The 26,605-nt window shown below is 32.7% G+C and overlaps 1 protein-coding gene across 1 annotated transcript in view; it reads left to right on the forward strand.

Annotated features, from left to right (window-relative positions):
• trh (PAS domain-containing protein trachealess) overlaps window positions 1-26,605 on the forward strand; it is a 169,187-nt gene that overhangs the window by 133,494 nt on the left and 9,088 nt on the right. Inside the window, exons 6-8 of the mRNA XM_088227024.1 lie at window positions 17,567-17,691; window positions 21,721-21,914; window positions 22,683-22,789. Coding sequence (XP_088083150.1) covers window positions 17,567-17,691; window positions 21,721-21,914; window positions 22,683-22,789 — 426 coding nt within the window. The remainder of the gene's footprint in view (window positions 1-17,566; window positions 17,692-21,720; window positions 21,915-22,682; window positions 22,790-26,605) is intronic.

A 26,605-nucleotide genomic window follows, 5' to 3' on the forward strand; every position in this document is an offset into this window, starting at 1 on the left:
AACGGTATATACTCATCGCAAAGCAAGAGCACAGAACAATACCAGTGTCTATGGTAGTCACGAACTAAATTTAAAGCTCCCTTCTACAAAACGTGGTATCTATGGTTGACCTGTCTTCTAATTTGTGCCACACAAAATAATTAATTACCAGTCAAATTGGATACCCTTTTTGGGTGATTCCGTCTCCTTTTTGGATCATTTTTGTTCCCATTGTTGCCAGTTGAGGAATGTTGGCTGGTCGTCCTCGAGCGGGTGATGTGTTCACTATTCACTTATATCACATCTGGTCATAGCATGATAAAGCATTTTGGACAGAATTCACTTAACACGTCTGCTGACAAAAACGTCCGGAGAAAGAAATCCACTTCTTTTAAAATCTCCAATTGGACACAATCATAAATAACTATTGACACCTTTTTTAAATTCTTGTATTTTTAGTTTTTGTGGATGTAAGATCCGTCAATATATTTTAAATGGTGGAATACAGTTTAAATTTATTCAACAAACCAATGTTTGTTTCATTTTCACAGTCTAATATAATATTTTAAAATTATAAATATAATAAAAATTGATAAGAAGCTCTGCGCTGGTTTGGACATGTAGAGCTAATGAACAGCGAAGAAACGGCTAAACGGACCTACCTTATGAATGTTGAAGAATGCAGAAAACGAGGAAGACTGAGAAAAACGGCACGATCGAATCCAACAAATGCTTGAAGATAGATATGTCAGAAGTAGGAATAATCGGCGCGGGTACATGATAAAATGTATGAATGTAGAAGAAGCGAGATCTGTATGCAAAGATAGAGAGATGTGGCGTTCTATCCTCTCTGCCTACCCTTACGGAGAAACGGCATGATGGTTTGTTGTTGCTGTTGTTGTATAATAATAGTTTATTTACAGATCATGACTGTTCTTGTAATCTATTACATTTTTGTGGCAATTAATTTCTCTGGACTACTGCCTAATGCATATATATGCAGTACATAAGTTTTGAATCGGGTTGTGGTATTGTGGCTAGTGTCTCGGACTCGCGGATCAAAGGTCCGTGGTTCGAACCCCACTCTAATAGTGAGTAATTTTCAACTCGTTGGTCCCTCATAATAAAATATTTGAGTTCATCCTAAGAACGCTTATATTTCTTTTAAATCAAAATACTTGTAATATTTACCAGTATTATGGGCAGTAACACTATTATATTATACTTGCTAGAATGTAGATTTGGTCAAAAATTTATTTTTACGAAAGGAAATTTTCTTGAATAATATTGATATTAATGACCGTCCGAAACAATATTTTCAGCCGAAACTTAATTTCAGCTTCGGTTCTAGTTTTGGCCAAAACCTAAACCGGCAACAAAGCTAGGTCCAACTTACTTACTTAGCGTGTCCGGTTGGATTATATCCTGCCACTCCAATATGTGGCGACAGATATCGCCTTGTCGTTTGCCACAATTAGGTCCCCAGGAGTGCAGCCTTTCTCCATGAGCGGGCATGTCAATAGGTGTCTGTCGTCCTGGGTCACACAATATATCATCACCAGAGAGGAACCCCCACCATTGGAGATTTTTTTACATCGTGCAACACCCACTCGTAGTCTATTGAGTTGTTAAAATATAAATATGGAATAAAATATGCAATGAAATAAAAGGCATACAATTTAATGGTTCGTTATGTCATACATATAACTTGTATATAACAGTTCTTCTAGTCCTGTTTAAAATTCTCAACTCACTCTTTGATGCGCCTGAACTACTGAGCTCAATAAAATTAAATATCCCAAATAGAAACCTCAGACAAAACTTACTCTTTCATACCGATAACCATAGAACTAACTATCATTTTCATTCCCCTATGCCCAGAATTCTTAGGTCTGCCAACAAACATACAAGTCTTGATTTCTTTAATAACAAGTTGTCTTCTTTCAAACGAGCACTGAATCAAATTCAATTATAAACACCTCTCTCCCGCTTCCACTCCTACAGAGTCTACTATATACCATTGTGTCTTTATACTTCCATTTATAATAATTTTCTATGTATAAATATGTCCTTAAAAATGTCCATTGGGCGTACCTTTCTCAATATATACTGTTAAATAATATTCAGTACTCTGAATTCTTTAAAGAGCAAGTCATTTGGATACCGAAATGTTTTTTTTAAAAATTACTCGTTAGATATTTCTCTAACTGTGCTTATTTTCCACCCGAGTACAGCCAAACGTAATCTGACACATCCTGACTGCAGGTTTCGGCTGAGACGAGACTCCACACAATTTTTGTCCGAATCTGGCCGAAACCGGAACCGAAACTTCGGTCGGTCGCTAATTGACATACAATTGTTACACATAGAAAAGCCAACATAATATGAGATAATCGAAATACTTCGAAATGTCGATGGAATCTCGATGGATAGTGATTTTGTTTTTTTTAACCTGCAGTTTAATTGATTTATATCGTGACAATCAATCCCGAACTTCTTCTGTCTCATTGTACCATTCTTGCGGGCCTTCTCCGAGCCTTTTTTGTCCGATCCATCTTGAATTAAACATAATCAATTGGACCGTTTCAAAGTTGGGCGAGAGAAACGATAGATTTTCCGATTTTGTTTAGGGTTTCAATTAATATGGGAATGCTTGTGGCGTATTCGTGACAAACATTCTAGAAATAATTAAAAATTCAATCGACTTAGCCCAGCTTTACGTATTTTTTTATTACCAAGTAATTTATAATTAATCGAACTCGGTTACCTTTACAGATTTCTTTATTTTTTTTATTTGAAAATTTATTTATAAACCCTTACGGATTATTACATTCATTTTACAAAAATATGATATTTTTCTGATATTCTCGTATTATGTCCATGTTGACTACATTTTTTACTTTACTTTTAGTTTTAGTTTTAGTTCTTCGTGTACAATTACATTAGTGACTAATTTGTGGATAAATTTTAATGTTTCTAGTTGAAAGAGTTCAGTTATATTTAATTGCTTAGTTTGTTAAAAAAGTTCTTTAGTTGCAGTTAGATAGGGAAGGTCATATGCTAACTTTAATATTTTATTTTGTTGTCTTCGTAGTCTGTTTATGTCATTTTAATATCCTGTTCTCCATAGTTGTTGTATATAACATATTTTAGTTTTTACGTAGGCTTCATACAAAATAACTTTTTCCGTTTTTGGAACGAAGTTTTTGATTTTTAAAAAAAGACTCGTTAATGTCGCCACTTTGCTAATTCAATCATAATTCAATCACACCTAATGGTGCATAAGGCACTGCATTAGTACACCAATCGCAGCGTATCTTGATCATATTTTTATTACATGAAGGAAAGATGATCAGTATTACGCTTCAGGTACCAGTCCAGGAAGTATGAAATATTCTAGTGTAAAAACACCCTTTCAAATAAATATTTAAAATCAACCATGTCAGGAATCGAACCTGAGACATTTTGTATAGTAAGCAATCGCGCTGACAATTACGCCACGAGGCCGACGAAGAATCATATATTTTTTTATTAAAAAACTTGCTAATTCATTCATTATCAATTCGTAGTGACCAACCGATGTTTCGACTTTGGTTTAGCCCAAAAATTGGCCGAAACCTGTAGTTGGAACGTGGAAATGTGATGAAAATTAGCCTAATTAGAGATATTAGATTGTTCTCCATTCGAATAATTAGTTATTATGTTGTCATTGTCTAACATAAAAAAATAAAACAACACTGATTTTGTGATTTAATAAACAATTAAGTGTTACAACATCAATATCAAACCCAGAGCAAAATTGAAATAACGGAAATCGTCGGGCGGAAGAATTAAATAAAATATGCATCTGATATACTTACAATGATATGACAATATATGACTTCAATTACTACAACCTGGTTCACAATATTAAAATCAAAATCAGAAGAAAAATCAAATACGGGAATTTTTACAAACGATTTTATTCGCAGTGATAAATTTATGTCAGATCTCCCAAACCTGCCGCAGCACGCCAGATCCTGCGGTCTTCTAGTCTCGTCTCCAGCGGAGCGTGGCTGGGATTATGATGTTACGGCATCACATGCGGTCAGGGCGCATTATGGTGGCTAGGACGGGATAATGACTGTCGACCAGAACTCATTCCCAGCACCGCAAATCTGGAGAACTCTCGGAGCAAACAACTATTTAAGTTGATATGATGTGTAATGGACAGTGCAAAACGATTGCGCAACTGAAATTAACAAAAATTACTAGGTATTTGCCAAATTTCAATATTATTATTCGCGCTTAAATATTTTAATCCCCGTTGCTTATCATAAAAATCCTCCTTTAAAATGAAACGTATTTCTATCATATTTTACATAAAGGTAAAGTGATTAGTCTCACGCTGCAAGTGCTGGTCCAGGAACAATGAAACATTGCAGTTCAAAAAATCTGTACAATCAATATTCCACGTCTACCCAGCTAGAAATCCAACCCGAGACCTCAAGAATGGTAGGCGAACGCGTCAACCACTACACAACGAGGTGAACTTATCTCCAAACCTGGATGCAAAAAAATATCTTATAAATGCTCTATATTTTCCTGATTTGCCCTAAGAAAAATTAAAATCTGCTTAAAAATTATCAATTGAATTAACAAAGTATCCTTAGAGTGGGTACATTTTCTAAAATAATTGTTCCCTTTCCGCACCTAATGGTGATAGGGCACTGCATTGGTACACCAACCGCAGCGTATCTTGATGATTTTTGTTTCATGAAGGTAAGATAACCAGTCTTATGCTTCAGGTAACTTTCCCGGGTTTTTGAAATATTTCAGTGTAAAAATACCTTTTTAAATTATTTTTTCGTGTCTACGCCATGGCATGCCATGAAATTTTTATTCGTCATAAGGCATGAGACATTAGAATAAAGATGCAATTAATTTTTTTTTCAATGCATTTTCCAAGAATATCCCAGATTTCTGAATGTTCGTTTTTCTTTTTATTCCATGTTTAATGAGCTACTTTGCAGCGCCTAGTATTTTATGTGATTATTTTTAAAATGAATATTCGATATTTCCAAAAGTAATGAACTCATTCACAAATCTAAAATACCAATTGGTGTTATGCACGGCTTTCACTTGGGCCACATACAATTTTGATAGTAATTTAATAAAGTAATCTAATTTTATAGCAAACATAACAAATCATAAGGGCTTATCGTGTGAGGTCATAGCATATATGGTTAAAATAGTAAAAGCTATTGTTGAAATAAACAAAAGAAGAACACGAAATGCCAAAAACTGTCATAGTGGAACAAAAAGTCTGTTAATGTCTGACAATAGATCGGCTTCTCCTGAATGAGTTTCTGTGGTTTCCTCTTCTTTGAGAAGTTCTTTAACAGGGCCACAGCTGATTATTCTACCATATCCTTACCACCAGTAGTTAGAAAAAAAACATACTTTTTACTGTAAGTATAAGCCTTGTAATAAGCAAGGCAAAAAATTAGCAACTCATTTACAATACATATTTTTTTTATTCGTATGACTCGATGCATTTTTTTACCACTTAATTATTGATATACTTTTGTGTATTACCTGTAAACATTTAAGTAATTTTAACTTTTATTTATTTATTTTTTCAAATTTTTTGCTAACAAACTATAATTAATAATAAAAATAATGTGACCTCACTGGGGTTTCTCGTGCCGAGGACACTTAACAATATCCTTTTTTTAAATTACGTTTGAGAATAAACAAAGAAGACTAACTTAAAAAAACGAAGATAATTAACAAATATTTAGACAGTTTTAAAAACAAGGTATTTATGTACATCTATATTATTTATATTATAAAACACACAATGAAAATAACAAAAACCTAACATAAGCTATACACTTGTGGAGCAGTTGATTCAATATTGGTATGAGCAAATGAGACAATCCATTTTACTTCTATCTAGCTCCACTATCTATTTTTTTATAGCCTTTTAAAACATTTTTTCGTTACTAATTGTTTTAATAGATAGTGGAAGTACGTTATAGATTTTAATCGAATAATACTCAAAATCCCTTTGTCCGAAAGTAGTTTTAGTTTGTATTTGTTTAAGTTGTTTATGTGTTGAGGATCTAGTGATTATATTATTTGTATGTGATGTATTGTGGGGGTTATGTCTTTCGTTTGATTAAGAGTAGTTTTTGAATCTATAAGTGAGTATTGTTTTAGCGTATAATTGTTTTGGTGTCATAAGTTGTGATGTATGGAATATTTCTTCAGTAGATGTCTGTATCGGGACTGAGTATTATTTTAATTATGGATTTTTGTGCAACAAATACACTATTTAAAACTGTGTCATTCACACCACCCCAACCGATTATACCGTACTCCAAAATTGATTGGCACAATGCAAAATAAATCTTTAAAAGTTTATGTACGTTAATTATATTTCGAGTTGTTTTGAATATATATTTAGTACCATTATATAGACTTACCATTAATAACGGTAGTTTAACACCTTGACGACGCAGAGTTTCCTGTACAGATTACCGCTAGACCATGCCACTATATTGGGTTTAAAGGGAGACGAACGAGACCACGTTTCGAAGGAGTTATCAACAAATTTAGTGTCGCCGACATTTTGCACGTTTTTGCCTTTCCGTGATCTGTTTGCAATATGATGTAGACTGAAGTTAGAAAGGGTGAGTGCGGAATGTTTGGATGGGGGTGGTTGTTTGAAGCCTACGCGAGCTGTTGGAGGTATAAGTTAGCGAAGTAGCGTTTATTTTAAGACATTCTCAGCCCTGATACTCTGAGACAACGATAGTCTTATTTTGTTAATTGGCTTCTGTATCATCAAATACAAACTTCCTTCTCTTTAGTAAACTAAAGAGAATGTCTAATGATAGAATATTTTTGGTTGTTTATAATTCTATTAAGGCATCATTACGTTCAAAATTAATTGAATTTCACCACTTGAATAATAAAAAGTTGAATTTATTTTTCTGCGTGGCTTAATATTTAAGCTGATAAGAAAAATATATGTAAATAAAAGCAAAGTGTAAATTGGAAGATAAATTTATTGAGTGTGTTAAAAACAGGTTATATCTTTACTTTTAATATATATACGGCTTAACATATATATGAAGAAGCATATACTCGTGTACAAGAATCTGAACAAAAACTACATAAAACTATGTAGCAAAGACGAACAATAGCAATAAAATAATATACATATAAGACATCCAGCTAAACACTGTTTTAGTGGCGAAAAGATCTACGAAATGCCGGAAGATCTATCTCGAAGAATTCCAAGTTGTGTGACGAATTGACTAATCTACACATTCTGGAAATCGGGGCATAAAAACAAAAGTTGATCTTAGAAGATTAAATAAATAGCAGATTTTGACTTCTGGTGACAAGGTTGGGAACATGAAAAGCAATTGATTGTAACGGAGGCGGGACATCACTTATAGCATTAAGTATTTTTTAAATGCATATAAAGGACATCTCAGTTCTACGTTTGTCCAATGTTATTCCAGTGAAGATGATTCCCATTTATTTTTACATTAAGTATCATAATAAAATTACCCATATTGATATTATTAATGCTACATCATTACAGGCTAGTTGCTAAATAATGCATATTTTGAAAAATATTTTTAGTTAATTTCTGGTTTGTTTGTCACTGGTTTAATTGATTGTCCTGAATTACTGTCCAGGCTCGTTATTAATGTTCTTCAAAAGCTGTTAGGAATAACATTTTTCTTCATCTTCTTGTTTTATCTAATTAAAGGCAAAATTCACATTTATGGCAACTATTCACTAATTTTAATACAATTACGAAATAATTAAATATAATATGTTTATTTGAGAATAATCGTAATAACCTGCGGTGTTTGGTTTCCGAGTAATATGTCATTTTTGTCTTGTGGATTTAGTTTACCGCTTACTACTGCTATCTTTGAGAATATAATGTGCTTATTTGTTTTATTTTTCTAGTGGCTGATGTATATGTGATGATATGCAAATAAAGATTAAAAAATAATGCACAAAAAAGTCAATTCATTCAAACTAAATTAATTTTCCTCGATGCTCATGCATACCGCAATTTTCTGTTAATTTTTTATTTTAATATCTGGATAATTTTTGCGTTTCAAATCATCAATCCTGTAGAAAGGCAAATTTCAATCGCTGAATTTTTGTATTTTTTAAACTGTTGTAAAGATACGATTTGGTAGTTTTTCATGTTTCAATATGAACTGTTATTCGTTCAGCCCGCGCATCGTAGGCGGGCCCACAGCCTCATTAGTATTGGGCGGGCGTTCTAAAGGATCGATCCATACAACACATACAACCTCCCTCCCCGCCCTTCCTCACCTCCTGCACCCGCCCCCGCCCTTGGCTCGACTGAACATCCCCTTACCGCTGCATTTTTTACGATTAAATAGACAGTTTCTTATTTATCCGTTTATTGGATAGCGCTGTAAAAGCGTCAATGAAATTGATTGGGTCAATTTGATTTACTTTGTCGTCCAGATGTTTTATGGCTTTCTTTCGTGGTTCTTTTACAGAAATTGTTATTTTGTTTCAAACAATATATTATTTTGGAATTTTTTAAACAAACTTCCGAACATTTTTTGAATTTTAAAAATATTTACTTGTACATTGTTTTGTAGATATCAACATTTTTATATTTCAATGAATTATGATGTATTTTTTATTTAAATATTTCTTTGGCAGATACATTTATTTTTTTCTTTTGACCAGCCCGTTTATTGGTTGGTTTGAAGATATTACTTTAAAAATTAGCTCGCAAAAGTGCACATATTCTTGCACTTGACGCTTTAAATAAATAAATGTATGGAAATGCATTTTGACATTTTTTATGTTAATAAGATAAGCTAAATAATAAGATAAGATAAATAATAAAAAAATTAAGACTGTTGTAAATTTCGATAATCAAAACTACTCTTAAAAAAATGATTTCAGTGGAAATTTTACCGTTTTTATTTTACTTAAATCATTATAGCCGTGTCCAGGCGGATGAAGAACATAGTTCTGTTTATGAAATAGAACAAAAACCCTGGGTTTTCGAAAACGAGTGTTTTCTATTCTAGTAAATCTAGTGGATATAATCAAACACTACCTTCCGTATAACAAAAATGTTTGAGATATGCTGCAATTTGAGGGCCACTGCAGTGCCCTATCCGACACTGGGTATAAATATATGATTGTAAAATTATTATTAATTTTATAAGCTCCCTTTTAATCTCTTTGTGTTTTTTTTCTCATTTCAAATTTCTGCGAGGTGATAATTTTTATTTGAAATTATTTTAAAACCATTCATAATGCAAAATAATTTTTCATACTCTTGTTTTATGTTATTGTTAATGATAATATTTTTAACATCTTTTGCAAAACTTGTCTTAGTCTTTTGTTTGGTTTTGTCTGAAAGTTTATTGTATAATTTCAGTCCCTGATTTATTAGTCTGTATGATATTAACTTCACAAAGTACCTTATATTTTATTACTTTTAAACTATGTTATGGAATTCGTACAAATTGGCTACGGCCGTTATTAAATAATTTAATTTTGTTCAGATATTATCGTATCGTGTCCGTGTTTATTACATTCTTTTCATGTTTTAGTTCTTTGCTACAATTACAGTGGCTAATTTATGAATGAATGTTAACGATTATTATTGATAAAGTTCGGCAATATTAAATTGTTGAATTTTTAAAAGAGTTCTTTGGTTGGTATTAGATAAAGGAGGTCATATACTAACTTCAGTTTATTTTTCTGTCGTTGAGGTCTGTTTATGTAATTTTGGTTACTCGTTCCTCATAGTTGTAGTAAACAACGTATTTTAGTCTTCGTAGATTAGAATTTTTTTCATATTTGAAACAAAGTTTTTACTTAAATTTTTGTTAATTAAATTATTAATATGAATCGTCAATGTAATATTTTTTATAAATAGAAGTATTGACTTTATACAGTACTTGTTTTGTACAACATTTTCGAAAAAAAACATAGTTTTCTCAGCATAACGTTAGCCTATATTTTTAGATTACTCATATAAATCTTTTTTTTAATTCTTGGCGTAAGATTTTTCTAAACAAAGCGTTTGTTTTTCAAAGCTTCTTGCACTTTAGTATCAAATTCATTAAAAATAACGATGAAAAAGATAAATTGGACTTATCTAATACACTCTTCCGTAATAATAAATCAAATAGGTAGTTGAGTAGAGTTGTAAAAAAAATCGTTTTATTGGGTTGTATCTACTGGGAATTGAATCCGGGAATTCATGCATGATAGCACAACGCACTATCTTTAGACACGAAACAAACAAATACATTATTTGTATTTAAAGATCCGTTCTGAATTTGAGCTCACGACTTTATTTACGTACTCCGACTTACAAAGAACTAAAAACAGTAAATGTTTTTTAATTGTTTATCCATCATGTAGATACTTGCAAATAGATTTTGTAATCTAGTAGCGTTTTTTTTGAGGATTTTTTTCTGTTATTCGCGCTGTAGCGACGTGATATCCATCTGTACTATCTCCGAGAAAGATAAAACATTGGATAGACATTTGAAACTTAAAACTGCAACTGTTAGACGCCACGCCTTCTTATCAAACTGTATTGATGCACCATTAGGTGCATATAATAGGGAAATATCACATACTACGAATACCGATAAAAATATATGAAATGAATTTTAGAATAATTAATTGTATTTTCAAAATCAATATGGGTATTGTGGAGAAATGTTGTCATATATAAATTTAAATATCAACTGAAAAAAAAATACGTCGCTTGAAAAACGCAACATGTTTGGCCTTGACAGTTGTGACGCCAAAATTCGCGACAATTTCCTAAACGAATTTGAATGGTCAGGAACAAATAAACGTCAATCGTGACGTATTAGAGGTGCGGTCAATAGAATGTCCATTTTTGCGGGAATTAAAAATTACAAATTTTAACAAAAAAAGGCTTCTTATTAGCAATATTTCATAGACCTTTATTACTGCATTTTTAAAAAAAAAACATGGTGTTTCTCTATTATGAAATATTTACTATAAAAAGGAAAAGTCTTTTACTTTCTTCCTATAGACCTGTGATCTGTTCTTCAGTGGGTTGCTACTCCTGTGAGGTGGATTCCCAGCTGTACATCTTTTAGGAGATGTTTCACGTGGACATTGAGGCTGATTACGTAGTTCAATATTAGGGAGTCTGGTAGTGTGCATTGTTTTGACATGACCGTACGGGTCCCTTCACTGCTATCTACTGTCTACTCCACTTTACGAAGTCCTCAGCCTATCATATCTCTCTTATTCCGGAGTTCCTCGGTCGATCTCTTAGAGTTTTGCCTGCTATCAAGCGCAGTGTCTTCATCTTAGAAGTCCTCAATACTAAACTCGTTCGGTTCTGACTGTGTCTTTCCTTGCTTCATATGTCTTTTTTATTGGTCTTATGCACACTATAAATTCCCGTTTGACTCTTAATAAAATAACTACCGCAAATGCGCCTTAAGGTGTAAGACAAAATGTCTGGCCGGACACTATTTTGTAAGCAATGAGAGGCCGTGACAATCTGTATAAAAAATATATATTCATATTTATATTATGAAAATCTTACACGCGTTCCAACTGGCTGATGTTTGTTGAATTTCTAAAAAGGCTTTTTAAAAATCTGTCAGTTGTTACAAAGGCAAACTGAGACCACAAAGTTAATCATTTTATAGAAAATAAAGTGGAAGTAAATCGCTAGTTATTCCCTTAAAAGAGAAATGTATGATCAACTGCAGTCAAATCGTCGTTTTATACATTACATTGGCATAAAGACACCGCGGAATACTTCTTTGGTTTCTGACAGTACGCAATTATATAAAAAATAATACCATATAAAAAATTATCGTTCCAATAAATCAATCGATACCTTTTCTCCGGCGTGTGGCAATTTATTATAAATAATGTTACCGGGTATTAAAAAAGCAAGACGCTGTACCATAAGTTTTACGAAAACAGTCATGAGGATCACATTTTTACATTGTTAAGCGTACAGAAGAATCCATTCGTTTCCATTTTAAGAAGGCTTTTTCAGTAGTCGAGCCTTTTCTTTTGATGGATGTCAGTTGTAAATTTGCAGCAAAAACGATTTTATATCAACGGTATCTACAATGTACACTGTTTCCTCGGTGAGATAACAAAAAATGATACAAAGTAATTTATTTATAAAATATTCAATCAGCTTTCGTTCTATTGATTTTGTAACGATTCATAAATAACTTATATGTATTTATAATGGTGAATTTACTGTAGAGTGTATAAAATTATTTATATAGACAGTTTTCATGTAAAAAAAGACATTTTATATTTATTTACAACCATCACTGATGCAATTTTATTTAAACTTACATCGCGGTGCGAATTGAGATTTTTTTTAGCACTTTCAACTTAAAGTAAAAATAATTCATTCTGTACCTTAAAGGAGTCGAAACGAATTGAAGATTGAACGAAAACAGGAAACAAGATTTTTTGATTGTGCGTTTTCTAAAACATCATAAATATAAAGTACAATTAATGTAAAATAATTCTTATTTTGATAATAATAGTACATATAATAAAGCTTATCTGAGACTAATGATGTTTTTTGCTTTACAACAAAGTGGAATTCAGATTTCATAAAAAATCATTTATATGGCGAAACAAAATAGTTTGTTGCGATTATTTCTGCATTTTTAACTTCGAAACGGCAAAAAATGGGCTGCCGTGTTTTATTCCCTAAGGTACAGAATTTAATCACTTGAATTTTTACGTGTTTTTGTGGGGATATAGCAGCCACTCTAATTGTCCATTGGCACATTCCGGAGTATCAGATATACTAATTTAAAATACATTTATATTCATTTTATTTATTTATTCACAATTCGATTAAACTAAATTTAAACATATTATAAAAGAGATGAAGAACGTTTTAGAGAAGGTAATATAGATGTCTAGACATCTACAGGGCTTATGATCTGTCATTTGCTGGTTTGAGTGGCCACTTTACACACTGTGTAACATTCACCATTCTGCCCATATTTGGACATCAATATTCCTTCAATTCTTTCATATTTTGATGTTTGTGAAGTTAAAGAGCTAAAACCTTTATTTCACCCGCATGGTTAATTGAACCGTATTAAAATGTATTTATTATTTAATAGTAGACTCAATCATCTTTTTTCAAAATCTCTTCAACAATCGAATCTGGGTGAAAATGAATACATTTATCGAGTATGCTCGTGGAAAGAAAATACTTTTTTAAAAAATATATAAAATTGCGATAGAGACGTCACAAGAGCAAATTTTTAGTTACTATTTTTGTATTGTTTTACTTATTAGTTTTCATTATTTTATTATTAATTATATATAGTACGCGTATGTATGTGCATTAAGTATATGCGTATATGTTAATGTGTGTACGTATGTGTATATATATATATATATGCATGTTCATGTGTGTATATGTATGTATATATGTGTATGCATGTATGTGTATGTATGTGTATATATATATATATGTAAAAATATGGATGTGTGTATGTATGTGTATATATGAATAATTATGGATATGTGTGTGTATGTATATGTATTTTGTATGTGTACATATATATATATATATACTTTTTTTTTTCATTGTTTACTTACTATTTCTTCTTCTCTTCCTTCCCTTATATTTTTGTTCCCATAATTGGTCTTGTTATTCGTTGTTATTCTTTATGTATAGTTTATTACTATGACTGTGTTGGTTTCAGAAATTAATTAATAAAATAAAATAAATAAATAAATAAAATTATCACCATCGTCAATCTATTATTCTCATTCGATGGTGCATAAGGCCCTGTATGGTAACAGAGTATCTCGACGATATTTTACATTGATCAGTCTTAAGCTTTAGGTGCCACTAATGGGGCAGTGAAATATTGCATTATAAAACAAGATTTCAAACAACTATTTCATATTGACTTTAAGCAAGGGAAAATGCGGAATCTCAAGCATGGAAGGCAAACGCGCCAACCACTATTATTGTTTTTCATAATTTCCTTCCAAATTCTTTATTCTCCACCTGCTGACAAACCTTTAAAATAGAAGCTAAGAGTGGGTGTTTATCCTGAAAAAAAAATTAAACTACTCAAAATGGTTGAGATTTATTCACACAATGAAAGTAGATACCAATTTATCATATAATTTTTCTTGTTTACAAAATCATTCGAACAGAAATAATGATCGTGCAAAATATAAACCGATCAAATCCTTACAGGATTTAAAAATGCAATTACTCGATTCGAAGCGGACCTCACTTTACTCCGAACGCGAACCCTTAAATAATCGCCAAAAGAGTGAATATTTACGGCAACTCTTATTTCGGACAAGAATGTCCGGACATTATTCACCCTTTCGAACACGGAGATCGGACAAAGGAGGCGATTATGCTCCGACACCTTGCAACTTCTTCAGAAGGGTCTCAAGTTACTTCGGTCATCTTTTAAGTGTCGAATCATCGTCTGTGTATGGAAACCTTGATAAAAAATCAAATAATTCTATCCGATTACTTCAGCACGATCTTACTTGCATTAAAAAGAAAATCAGCTGTTTTTTTCATGGACATATTCCTTACAACAATGTTCACCGTATGAAATTGCTATTCCGTTATGAAAAATAATGTAAACAAACGAATGATTAAAGTAAAATTCAAAAAATATTCCTTTTTTAAATTATGAATGTGCTTTTCTTCATGTTTAAAATCACATATTTTTGTACAACAATTCTGAAACCTTATTATTTGCCCTAAAAATTAATCGGTCAACCGTACGATGCACTAGAAAATATTTTTTTTTTTAACTAGTGCGAATTCAAAATATACGTTTCATCGTGACTACCACCAATACAAGCAACTTAAAAAATCTAAATGTGTCGAAATTTTGCTCAACGAAGTCTAGCGAAAAGTTTCTAGAAAACATTGGCCACTTCCAATAAATTTCTCTAATACTTCATTCCTTAGAATAGGTGTTATGCAGGCGTAATATATTTATATAAAATAAATATTTCCGTTTTTATGATTTACCCAAATATTTAAATTTTGGGGGCATTTTCAGTAAGTAGTAACTAACTCATTTTTATAAAATTGGAATCAAGTTGGGATATAGTGAGGATCGAACCTCGGACCTCTGATCCGTAAGTCCGCAACACTAGCCACGGGACCATAACCCAATTTATTTTTATAAAAACTGTTTAAATACTGTGTTTTGATGTTTTAAATATATGTTGTTACTATATTAGATTGTGTACAATTGATTTTTTATGTATTGTCACAAATTAAAATGATGTACCGTCCCAAATGTTTTTTTTTTACCTCCTAGAAGTAATACGTTTTATACATTTTCATGTTTTATATATTTTTTATTTATAAATAAAAACACAAATAAGGTTATGAAAATATGGTTATTTAAGAATAAGCTATTTTAAATATAATGTTTTATCACAATATTGCTACGGATAAGAAAATAATATTATGGTCTTACTTGAAATCTTTCATTGTAAATCCAGACTTGAGCAAAGACACTCATTTTTCAAAGCTTCAAAACTGTTTAATGTATTTCGTAAGGACAATATGATAGAGATTTATAATATGAATTTGTTTCAATTATAATTTAGTGTTGAAATTATGGATAAAAAAAAGTAGCTTATTTTTTTAATGAGTAGAATATACTTTTATTATAATTTTCTCATTTTAGCGAAAAAAATTGTGTTCTAATATGGGCACTCATTTTTTAACTTTTTGATTTCTGTCGTATTCCTCCAGTAGACTTTATATCAATTAAAAATAAAATCTATACCCATACACAGGCCATTCCTTTATGGGATTTTTTTGCGTTAATGGAATAGTTTTTTTTGTATACAAATAATTAGTGGTTACAAAACCTTTTGTAAAATGCAAAGACAAAAGTGTAATAAATAAAAAAAAACTTTTAAAAATTTAGGCATTTATAAGACTTATGAAACGGTTTCAGTGATCACTTGATACTTCGCTAATTTTGCATTAGTTTAGTAGTTAAAGATTACGATTTAGGTTAAGATTTGTTTACCATTATCAAGAACTAACCTTTTGTACATAGATTACTAGAAATATTGATAAACATGAAAAGATTATTTCCAAGGTAATATTAAGTAAAAACTAACATAAATTAGTCTAAATATTTTTTTTAATTAGATGAACTTTTTTATTATTATAATTTATAAGATATGTTAAATATCAAAAAAAATATTAAAATACAAATTTATTTTTTAGAAAATGGTATTATTTAACATTTTAGTTTATTTTTTAAACCTTGATAAAGGAACAGTCGTGTTTTTTAACTGGGCGGCATATTAAATTTTATTTTCTTTTCTTTACAAAATATTAATGTGCAGTTGAATATAAACATGAAAAGCCATAAAGTTAGTGCTTCAAATATACATAATCATAATTAGTATTCGAGTTCTCGTGATTTACCGAAATGTTTTGATATTCGGGACCATTTTCTAAGAGTCCTTAATAACTCACAGTAATGATAATAGAAATGAAGAAGATCGGTGGTTTAAAAAAAATATATATTTCTATATAATATATTGTTCGGATAATTTACCTAAATTATCAGAACATTACACTTTTAGGGCCGTTTTCAACGAGTTTTAAATAACTCACGATTAGAAAACGGGAATCAAGTTGGGGAAGAGTCGAATTTTAACCACGGACCTTTGAGTCGTGAGTCCGAGACACTAGCCACGGGACTATCTTAATCTAAACGGCACGGTAAAATTATAGTGGATTATAATTTATTAGATTCGTTTGTACCTACTTAAATTTGATTATATTTATATTTTTCATTTTTTTTATTAAACTCCATAGTTGATGACTTTAATAAAAATATCAATCAAAACGCCTTGGTGAATACACATATTATTTTTTGAAAGAAAGAAATATTAGCGTTCTTATAATTTACCCAAATATTTTAATTTTGGTGACCATTTTCAACGAGTTGTAAATAACTCACTAATAGAAAATGGAAATCAAGTTGGGGTATGGTAAAACTAAACGAAAGATTTTAATGATAATTTTATTTAAATTTAGCGAGTACTCTCGGGTGAAAATCGTAAAAAAAATATGTTAACCCCGTTCGTATGAAAACACGTTAAACATGGCTCCCCGGAAATCGGAAAATATCAAAACACATAATAATTTGGCTATTCTAAACAGCTGTTCACCAGAACTTGTGACGTTTTAAAGTAGTTCATTTTTAATAAGACCTGCATACATTTTCGGAAAACTTCGGCGTACAATTAAATGCTCTTATTTTTACCGCGCGTAAGAAAACATTTTATGTATCCAATTTCCCATAGTACTGAACTTCCTCGTTAAGGTGTTAAGGTTAGTTGGGTGCGGATCTCTAAAAATACAGTATATTTAGACTTAATATATTATCTAACAGGGACCACAGCTTAGTTATCTTCCAATCAAATCTGCCCAAATGCACAAAATCTTGCTATTTCAATATTAATGTGGCTATTATTTTGATTCCAGTGTCCGCTCAGATGACTCTAGCAGGAAGCAGTTCGATATACCGGGGGATGGACAGAGCCTTCTGCGTGAGAATGAAGTCAACCCTTACCAAGAGAGGCTGCCATTTCAAGTCATCCGGATATCGGGTAAATTACCGGGTAATAGATACATCCGGGTATCTCAACATTACCGGAAATGGGGCAATACTGAAACTTCATTTGACTCTCTCTTAATTATTGAGTTTGGAAGTAAAGAAAAAAAAAACTAATGACTCTTGTAATATGTTTATCTTAATAACTCTTTAGCGAGTTCATTCTAGCCCATGTTTAAAAAAAATCAACAAACTCAAAATATTGTTAATGGATATTTGAACTCATTTTCAGTATTGTCTCACCGGTCCAGCAAGAGTATTTTTGTGATGATTTTTACAAATAATTTCAATGGTTTTGTTTTAAAAATAGATTGTTAACTTATCATTTGATAAATCAAACATGTAAAAATCTTAGCAAAAATACCGTTTTTACATTTTATGTTTGTGCTTTTTTCGGTTATTTTTTTCTGTCTTTCCCAACAAATGTACGTAAGTCCATTTTGCAGTATTTTTAATTATGTTCTTACATCTCTTTGCTTTTGCCTACCCCTAAGGGTATATGGCGTGATGGTAGATATAAAGAATACTTACATAGAGTGAGAATGGTGAAATGAACTATAATGTCAACAACAACAAACCATCACGCCGTTTCCCCGAAGGATAGGCGAGAGGATAGAACGCCATATCACTCTATCTTTGCAGACAGACCTCGCTTCCTCTGCATTCATACATCTTCTCAAGCACTCACGCCGATTATGCCTACTCTTGGCATGTCCATTTTCAAGTATTTGTTAGATTTGATCATGCCATGTCTATCTCGGTCTCCTTCGTTCTGAATCCATTAACATTCGCATCGTAGATCCTTTTGGCCGTTCTTTCGCTGTCTAATCGCCCTTTCTTGATTTTGGCATGGATCTCGATATTTGTTATCATACATCGTTTTATCGCACAATCCCCGAGAGATGGCATTTCGACAGCATTCAACCTACTATTATGTCAATTTATCCATTTTATTTGAAGCATTATTTAAGTTGGTAATAACCAACAAAGGTATCACGTTTCACGGCATTAATCTTAACAAACATTTTAATTTTATCTTTTGACAATTTTCCTGTAATTTATTAAGGAAAAGTTCGCCAGAGAACTCCCGAGGCAAGGTATAATTGCCATGCACTATCAATATCGAAACCGCTCAATTTCTAAAGCGGATTAAATTCAAATGGATATCCTCGTGGGCTCAATTTTCACATGGAACAATTAAGATTTTGATCTGGGGACATGATCACTCAATTTCCGGAACAGAAACTCGTACCCCGGGGCGAATAAAAAGATCCTAAACTAACATTTGACTTTACAGCCAGAGACATCTATCGGGTGGCTATGAAAGCATTATGGGTTTGTGTCTTGGGTAAAGCATAACAAATGTGTTTTTTTGTTACAAGTTTCACCTTAGGTACTTTTAAAACTTTAACAATAATAAAAATGGGAAGATAAAAATATTTTTCAGTCTACACTCACTTAGAAGGTTGCAATTTTTTTTACCAATTAATACTAAATGCACCCTTGTACAAGCATTACTACTACCCATTCTAGATTACGCTGATGTTTCCATGACTGATTTAAGCTGTGAGCAACTCGATAAACTTGAACGACTTCAGAATACATGCATAAGGTACATTTTTGGTCTTAGGAAATATGACCACATTTCTGATTATCGTAGGCAAATGAAATGGCTCAAAATTAGACAGCGGAGAGACTATCTCTCCCTCTCACTTCGGTTTAATGTACTTCAACGCTCCATATACCTGCGTGAAAAATTTCAACGCTTATCAGTTCATGGTTTACCTCTTCGTTCTAATACTCAAGGCACTCTTAATCCACAATTCCTCTTTCTTCTCTAACTCATGTAGTGTCCATGCGGCTCGACTGTGGAATCATCTCCCATCCACCATCAAAGATGTTACTACATTATCTCTGTTTAAATCACGTCTGAAGAAACATCTCTTTTCTCTTCCATAATCTCTCCTCCTTTCCTTTTTTTCTATTTTTTCCTTTTTCCCATTGAGTAATAGTTTTGATTTAAGATAATTTATAAACAAATACGTTTAGTTCTATTTTTACATATCTTTAGCTTTTTAATCTTTATTTTCTATTGAATATGTTCTGTAACTTGAATTATAAAAATAAAACTTTTATTTTGGTGGTTGGTTGGAAGAAATTGCCATTTAGCAATAAGCCCGCTAATGTATATTTGTACATGTTATTTAACATAACGTACAAAAAGTTAAATAAATAAAATAGTGTATTTTCTAATGCTTATTATTTCTTGCGTTGAATTTAAGTGTAGACCGTAAATTCATACACAAACAGACACAAAATTAATGTGTAGGTATATTGCCTACTATTACTGTGCAGGAATATAGTACAAGGAACAATAAATTCACTTAAAATTACTTATCTGGCAATGCGACGCGAGAGTTTCCCGCCGTTTCTCCGCTTCCGGCGGCGCCATCTTGAATTATGACGTCACCTGAGTGCAATTAGGGTCGTAAGGGCGTCGCAGATTGCGATCTATACGGTTCGGGTAATTCCATCTCTGTATGGGACTAATATGGCCGATCTCTACCCCCGGATTTACAAATTACGGCTGATTAGAGCCGGTTACACGGGACCTATCTCCGGGACGATTAACTAATTCGGCTGCTAATTGCACCTTATCTAGAAAGGTTATAATACTAGCTTGTACCCGTGGAGTTTTGCCACTGCAGCTAGAAACCTTAGATACAGTTACATATATTATAATATATCGTCGGCGTGAATTCAAAATGCTTAATAGGACGAAGTGTAAATTTAAAAGTTTAGCCATAAAATTTCATTTTCCTATTGGCAAATCCTTGCAACTTTGACCAAATTATGTTTTATAGGGAGGAATTTTGACGATGATATTTCTTACCCTTGATATGTTTATATCAATTGTTCAGCAAGTTTTAATTCTAATTTTCATATCTAATGAAAATTTGACCAATGACAGCGTTACTTATTTTTAAGTTCTCTTCTCTGGACCTTATGGTGCATAGGATACTCTAGCGTGTCAGCAATTACATGTAAAAATACCGTTATTGTTCAAATTATTAATGCCACCTCAGAATAAACAAAGTTTTAGAGGAAATCGCTTGTTTTCATACAAACGTGTTACTCTATAGTGCGCAAAATACGATATCTATATACCGTATTTTGCGGACTATAAGACGCATCAGATCATAAGACGCACCCCAATTTTTGGTTGAATCTTTAAAGTAAAAAGATGCGTCTTACTGTCCGAAAAATACGGTATTTACTATTGGGGTGTTTTTATCGTTATGTTTTTTTTTCTAAAGGAATAATCCGCTAAACTTCCACACCGCATCACCCACACCGATTGAGAAAAAATCTTTATGAGATGTTTTTTCTTGCAACTGTCGGGAATCGAACCCGCGACGCCAGTTTCACAGTTGGCAGTCTTAACAACTGCGCCACGGTGGCGGCGCCTGTCAGTTATTATGGGAACTAGAACCTTCCAAAAACCCTTATAAGCGTCTTGTCTTATCTGCTGTCTTCGGACGTGCGGAATACAAATATGATAACTATTTTTGAAAAATGCATACAGTACAGATACAGAAAATTTCGTTCTGACACTCTCTAAAAAACAACAAATCGGTTCAGTTTTGAGGTGCGAAAAACGGAACAGCGAAACGTCGATTTTGTAGATTTTAGTTAAGCTCATGCTAACGATTAGTCCGACGTGCAGTTATCTTTTTGCACAGCATCGGGGAAGCATTTGCGAGAAAGTGACAGAAAATCAATGTTCAAATAACCATCAAAATTGCCTGGCAACACACAAATACATAATTGCTTTAAATTATTTTCATTCATATTTAAACTTCTGATTCAGCCACTGTCTTATTTTGCCCTTGTCTGTCTCGGTAGAGCCATTTCTAAGACAGGTCGTCAGAAAAATTAATATAAATATAAGTTTCACTTTTATGATCTTAGCTTTTGAGCTCTCTGCCCGTATTTTTATAACTAATATTTTTTCTCCCTCTAGGTCGTCCTGATGCTGTGCCGCCTCCGCCCCCAATACAGCTTCTCTCACAGCCGGAAGTCGCCCCCGCCCTTGCTGGGGATGGTGGCGCTGGCCATCGCCCTTCCGCCGCCCTCGGTGCACGAGATCAGGCTGGAGTGCGACATGTTTGTCACGAGGATAAACTTCGACTTCAGAATAGCTCACTGCGAACCGAAGTGAGTAGACTAAAACACAACCTTTTAATATTTTCACCGAAACGGATTCACAGTTGCCTAGACTTCCTAACTCCCTTCTCAAAATGTTTTCCCTCTCTGTTGCAACAAAAAATATGGTTTTCATTTAGAATATTATTGCTACCTTAAGCATTACCCAAAACTTGGTTGAATGGACAAAACCGTATTCGTTTTTCAAACAGTTTTTTACATCATTTGACGTTTAATCATCAGTGTAGCAAATACGTATGAATCAAAATGTATTCGCATGCATAAAATAAAAATCCCCAAACTGTTTTCTTCTCTACCCCCGCGATAAGATCAATGATGAAACCCTAGTTAGTTTAATCAACAATATTTTAGCATATCCAGATGTTTGTAGACAAGATAGGAATATACTCCCAAGCACATCAAATAATTCAAATTAACTTATATACCCAGCGGAGATAGTCCGATTAGATCCATTAGTATTGAAATTAATTAATTATGTGAAAAGTAATTTTTAAACGTGATTTTCCGTAACAGAATCATGAAAAATCGTACATAAAACATTACCGCACGTCTTCCTCAATAGGAATCAATATTCTGAAAAAAAATCGACCACAAAATGATGTTGAAACACCCACAAAAAATGCCCTAAATGTGAGTTTTAAAACTGGGTCTAATCTGACCCATCACTGCCTCGCACATATATTTTTGAACCAGCGAAAATTGTATATTTTTTAAAGATGAATGCTTAATCAAGTTCATTTGTAATATTTTTATTTCCAGAGTATCTGATATGCTGGACTACACTGCTGAGGAGTTGACGGGAAAGAACCTGTACGCACTGTGCCACGGAGAAGACGCTAATAAATTAAGGAAATGCCATGTTGATCGTAAGTTCCACTCATTAAATGGTTGAGTTACTTTCAAAATACACAATAAAACCAGCAGTTGGACAATCAGATGACATGAGTGTTTATAATGCAAGAAAGACTAGAACGAAATGGCTATTGCGTATTGAGAAATTCGAGCGATGGTTCTGAATTTGCCATTTCACTTTCCTTGCTTTAGTAAAATAACATCAAATAAACAAAATGGTTTCAAACTGAAATAAATAACCAAATAGCTAAGTTCTTTGTTTTCTTGTCAGCGTCTTTAACATAAAATCAATGACATCTGCCAAAAAAAACATATATGTACTGATGTGTTTTTATTGCTATTTTATTGTTTTTTTTTGTAAGTGGTAATTTATTGTTATTACCTATCGGTATATGTGAGGGTATTAAAAGCAATCTCCATTGAAGGAGTTTCTGAGATATTTGCAAAAAACTTTGAAAAAAGAATTGTGATCTAATTATGCTTCACCAACTCAATGAAGAATGCTAAGTTTGGCGTATCTTGATACTACTTGTAGTATAATTGAAATATATTTTTGGACGATTTAGAGACTGTTTTGAATTGCGCTATTATTTAGGTAGGTATGTATAGTTTATTTTGGCATCAATAACTATTTTTCCGTTTTTGGTGGAGATTTCTAAATTTGTTTCTAATACTCTCATGCATAGAAGGAGCGTAGAATCATAGTTGAATACATCGAACTGTGTCCGAAAATCCCCCCACTTTCACCGCGCGCATTCGTGAAGTCGCCGCGTAATGTTTCCAGATGATAAAAAATATAATCATTACACAAATGTAAGGTAAAAAAAAATCTCTTAATTCCTCTAAAATTTTATTGTGCACGCGGAAACATTGATTGACACAACAGAGTAGATAAGTAAAAGGTCATTTAATAAGAGTAATTGAATTAATGAACTTTGAACTTCAAATATAAAACAAATTTTATTTTACATAAAACGGTTATTTTTATATCATATTAAATCATATTTGATGTTTTAAAGATAATATCGGTCAAATGTCCACCACGGTGTTATTTAATCCAAGATCCAATTTTCATTAGTTCTCTCATGGGATGAGTAAAGTGGGGTAAAAAAAAAATTACCTTGGCAACACTAACGAAATGTCCCTTTTGTTTTCTTTGACAATCTGACAGATGGAAAAATAATTCAATTTTTAAGTAATGCATTTGTTACTTACACATGCATTTGCTAATTACACATGAAATGTGATCTCATCCTGTTTCTTAAAGATCCCAGCAGTATTTCTATACTTTAAAACGACACAACACGGCATAGTTGGATTCAAATCAGGAATTGTTACTGAGCGACGTCTCCAAAGAAACTAATGGGTCAAAACGTAAAACTACTATTTTAAGAGTAGTTTAGTCGCCTTCTGATTGATGCGCGTATGCGGCTTCTGAACAATTCTTAAATTATATGCCCTCGTGTATTAAATAGTCTAAATTGGTGTTTCAATTTCATTTACTTATAATACGTTTATGTACATTACAAAAATATATTAAAGGCATACATAGCAGGAGAAAAAAAAATAGCTATACAATTTAAATGTGGTAAAATAAAAATACCAATAAAGCTATCATCTCTGAATTTTCTTTCAGTAACACGAAAGATGCCGATATCCGAAGAGATACGGTTGAGTAAAGACATTGCTCTTCCTACTGGCATTACCATTGGCTGGCTGGTTCTGCAAGCAGAAGATAAAACATCTTAAGCTCGTGCATGTTTGTTTGTGCTTGTTGGCCTCAGCTTATGCTTCGTTACTCGTTACCTATGTCATAGATATAATATGATTTCATAGCATTTTAAATTGTAGGTACTGGGTGGTTAAACTTAAGCTAACGCGTTCAGAAAACTCACACTAACGCATTTAAAATCTACGGGATGTTGATTAAAAAAAAACGATGTATTCAATTTTAACCAAACCTCGTACATATTATTACCTATATTTTTACTATTAAGAATCACAGCGAAATTTAGACGAACGCAGAAGCATCCTGTGTATATTGTATTACCGTATCATTAGCGACTAATAAAGCAATAGTTGTCTATGCTCATAAGCGCGTCTGAGCGCGAGAGAGACGGAGATTATTTTCCTAATGCGTTTGCCGTGCGATGTCATACCATGGGCTTACTCACGGATACGCCACAATGTGTATGTGAAAGTATGGCGCACGCCAGCTTAAAAAAATCCAACAGTATGTCGTAAAGTCGCACCATGGAGAATTTTGTACAGGGTACTAGCGGTCGACCAGAGTAAGCAATGATGATTTTTCAATCGCCGATCAGTATGTTATTGGCATGTCTCTTTACAGAGTGATTTAGTTCGACACAGGCTGACACATTTCCAAGAATCGGATATCGCAGTATTGAGCGCCATTTGCCCGCGTCCCGCCCTATCAAACAATGAACAGTTTTAGCGTATATAAAATAAATTGAATTGTTTTATTACCGCAACGTGTTTGGCTGACCGATGGCTGACAAGACAAGCCGTGAATACCAATTAGCTGGTTTACTACATCAAAGTTTCCCAAAACGTCACGGCCAAAATGAAAAATAAACATTTCTTATTTTCCGTGGATTTTCTCAGAAAAAGACAGTAGTCACAGGACCTAAACACTAAAATAGGATGCAGTCGAGTGCATAGGAAGATAGCTTCTTACATGGTTTCCAAAACATATCGAGGTGATTACTAGCTGCAATGAGTAACTTGCCCTACGTGGAATTGGATACGAAAAATGCTTTCTTACGTGCGGTAAAAATTCAGGCATTTAGTTATGCGGCAATTTCTTGAAAGCGTATGAAAAAATATTTTAATAAAAACAAACTACTTTGAACGACGTCACTAGTTCATATGAATCAACCAATGATAAGAGAGTTGTGGAAGATTTCCGGTTTACTTGCCGTTCACATACTAATCGACAGAACTGACCGGGAAGAAGCGAAAGAGAACTTGAGACGTCACACGCGGAATAATTTCAGAAATACAAAACTTTAAAAATCATAGCGCTGATGCATATTTATTTTTTTAAATGTGACTTAAATGTTTTTTTTTTTTATTTTTAAAAAACACTGAATTTCCTGATTAAGCATTCAATTTAGTGACGAATGGGTGCGGTGGTGGTCAACTTTATTTCTTGTAAAATATTTCAATATTAATTAATTATTTATGCCACTAAAATTCAGTGATAAATGCTCGAAACAAATTATTATTTAGATTTAGATTAAACCCCCTGTTTGCCTATTTCGAGACTTTAATTCAGAAAAAATTTAACGCAAAAAATCTGTTTATTCATTTATTTTAATTCAATTCAATTACTTTATTTTAAATATATCATATACATTACAAACATATATTCAATACGTACATATTATAAAAAAGAAAAAAATACATGAAAGAGACTCATGTCAAAGTAGTAGGATAATCCTGCTCCGGAAAACCCCTTCGGATACATGGAACAGATCAATATCCAGAGCGACATTGTTCAGCATAGCGGTAGCCCTTCCAACAGGCATAACCATAGGCAGGTTGGTCTTGTGTATCGGAATATGAAACAATCTATGCTGACGCTGTCTTAGGTAATTATCAGGAACATACAAACCAATGCTCACCGTAATCTCAGAATTATCGATCTTACCGCGCAACAATCGATAAAAATGTGTAGTCAAATACACATTCCTTCTAGTCTCTAAACTGTTGTAGCCGAGCATACTCTGGAGAAACTCAGTCGGGTAGAGCCGAGGATAATACCCGCACTCTCTCATGTAGAGATATCTCAGAAACTTCTTTTGGAT

This window comes from Micrasema longulum, unplaced genomic scaffold (assembly GCF_059751315.1).
Source record: "Micrasema longulum isolate JH-2025_06_02 unplaced genomic scaffold, ASM5975131v1 h1tg000485l, whole genome shotgun sequence".
Lineage (NCBI taxonomy): Eukaryota > Metazoa > Arthropoda > Insecta > Trichoptera > Brachycentridae > Micrasema > Micrasema longulum.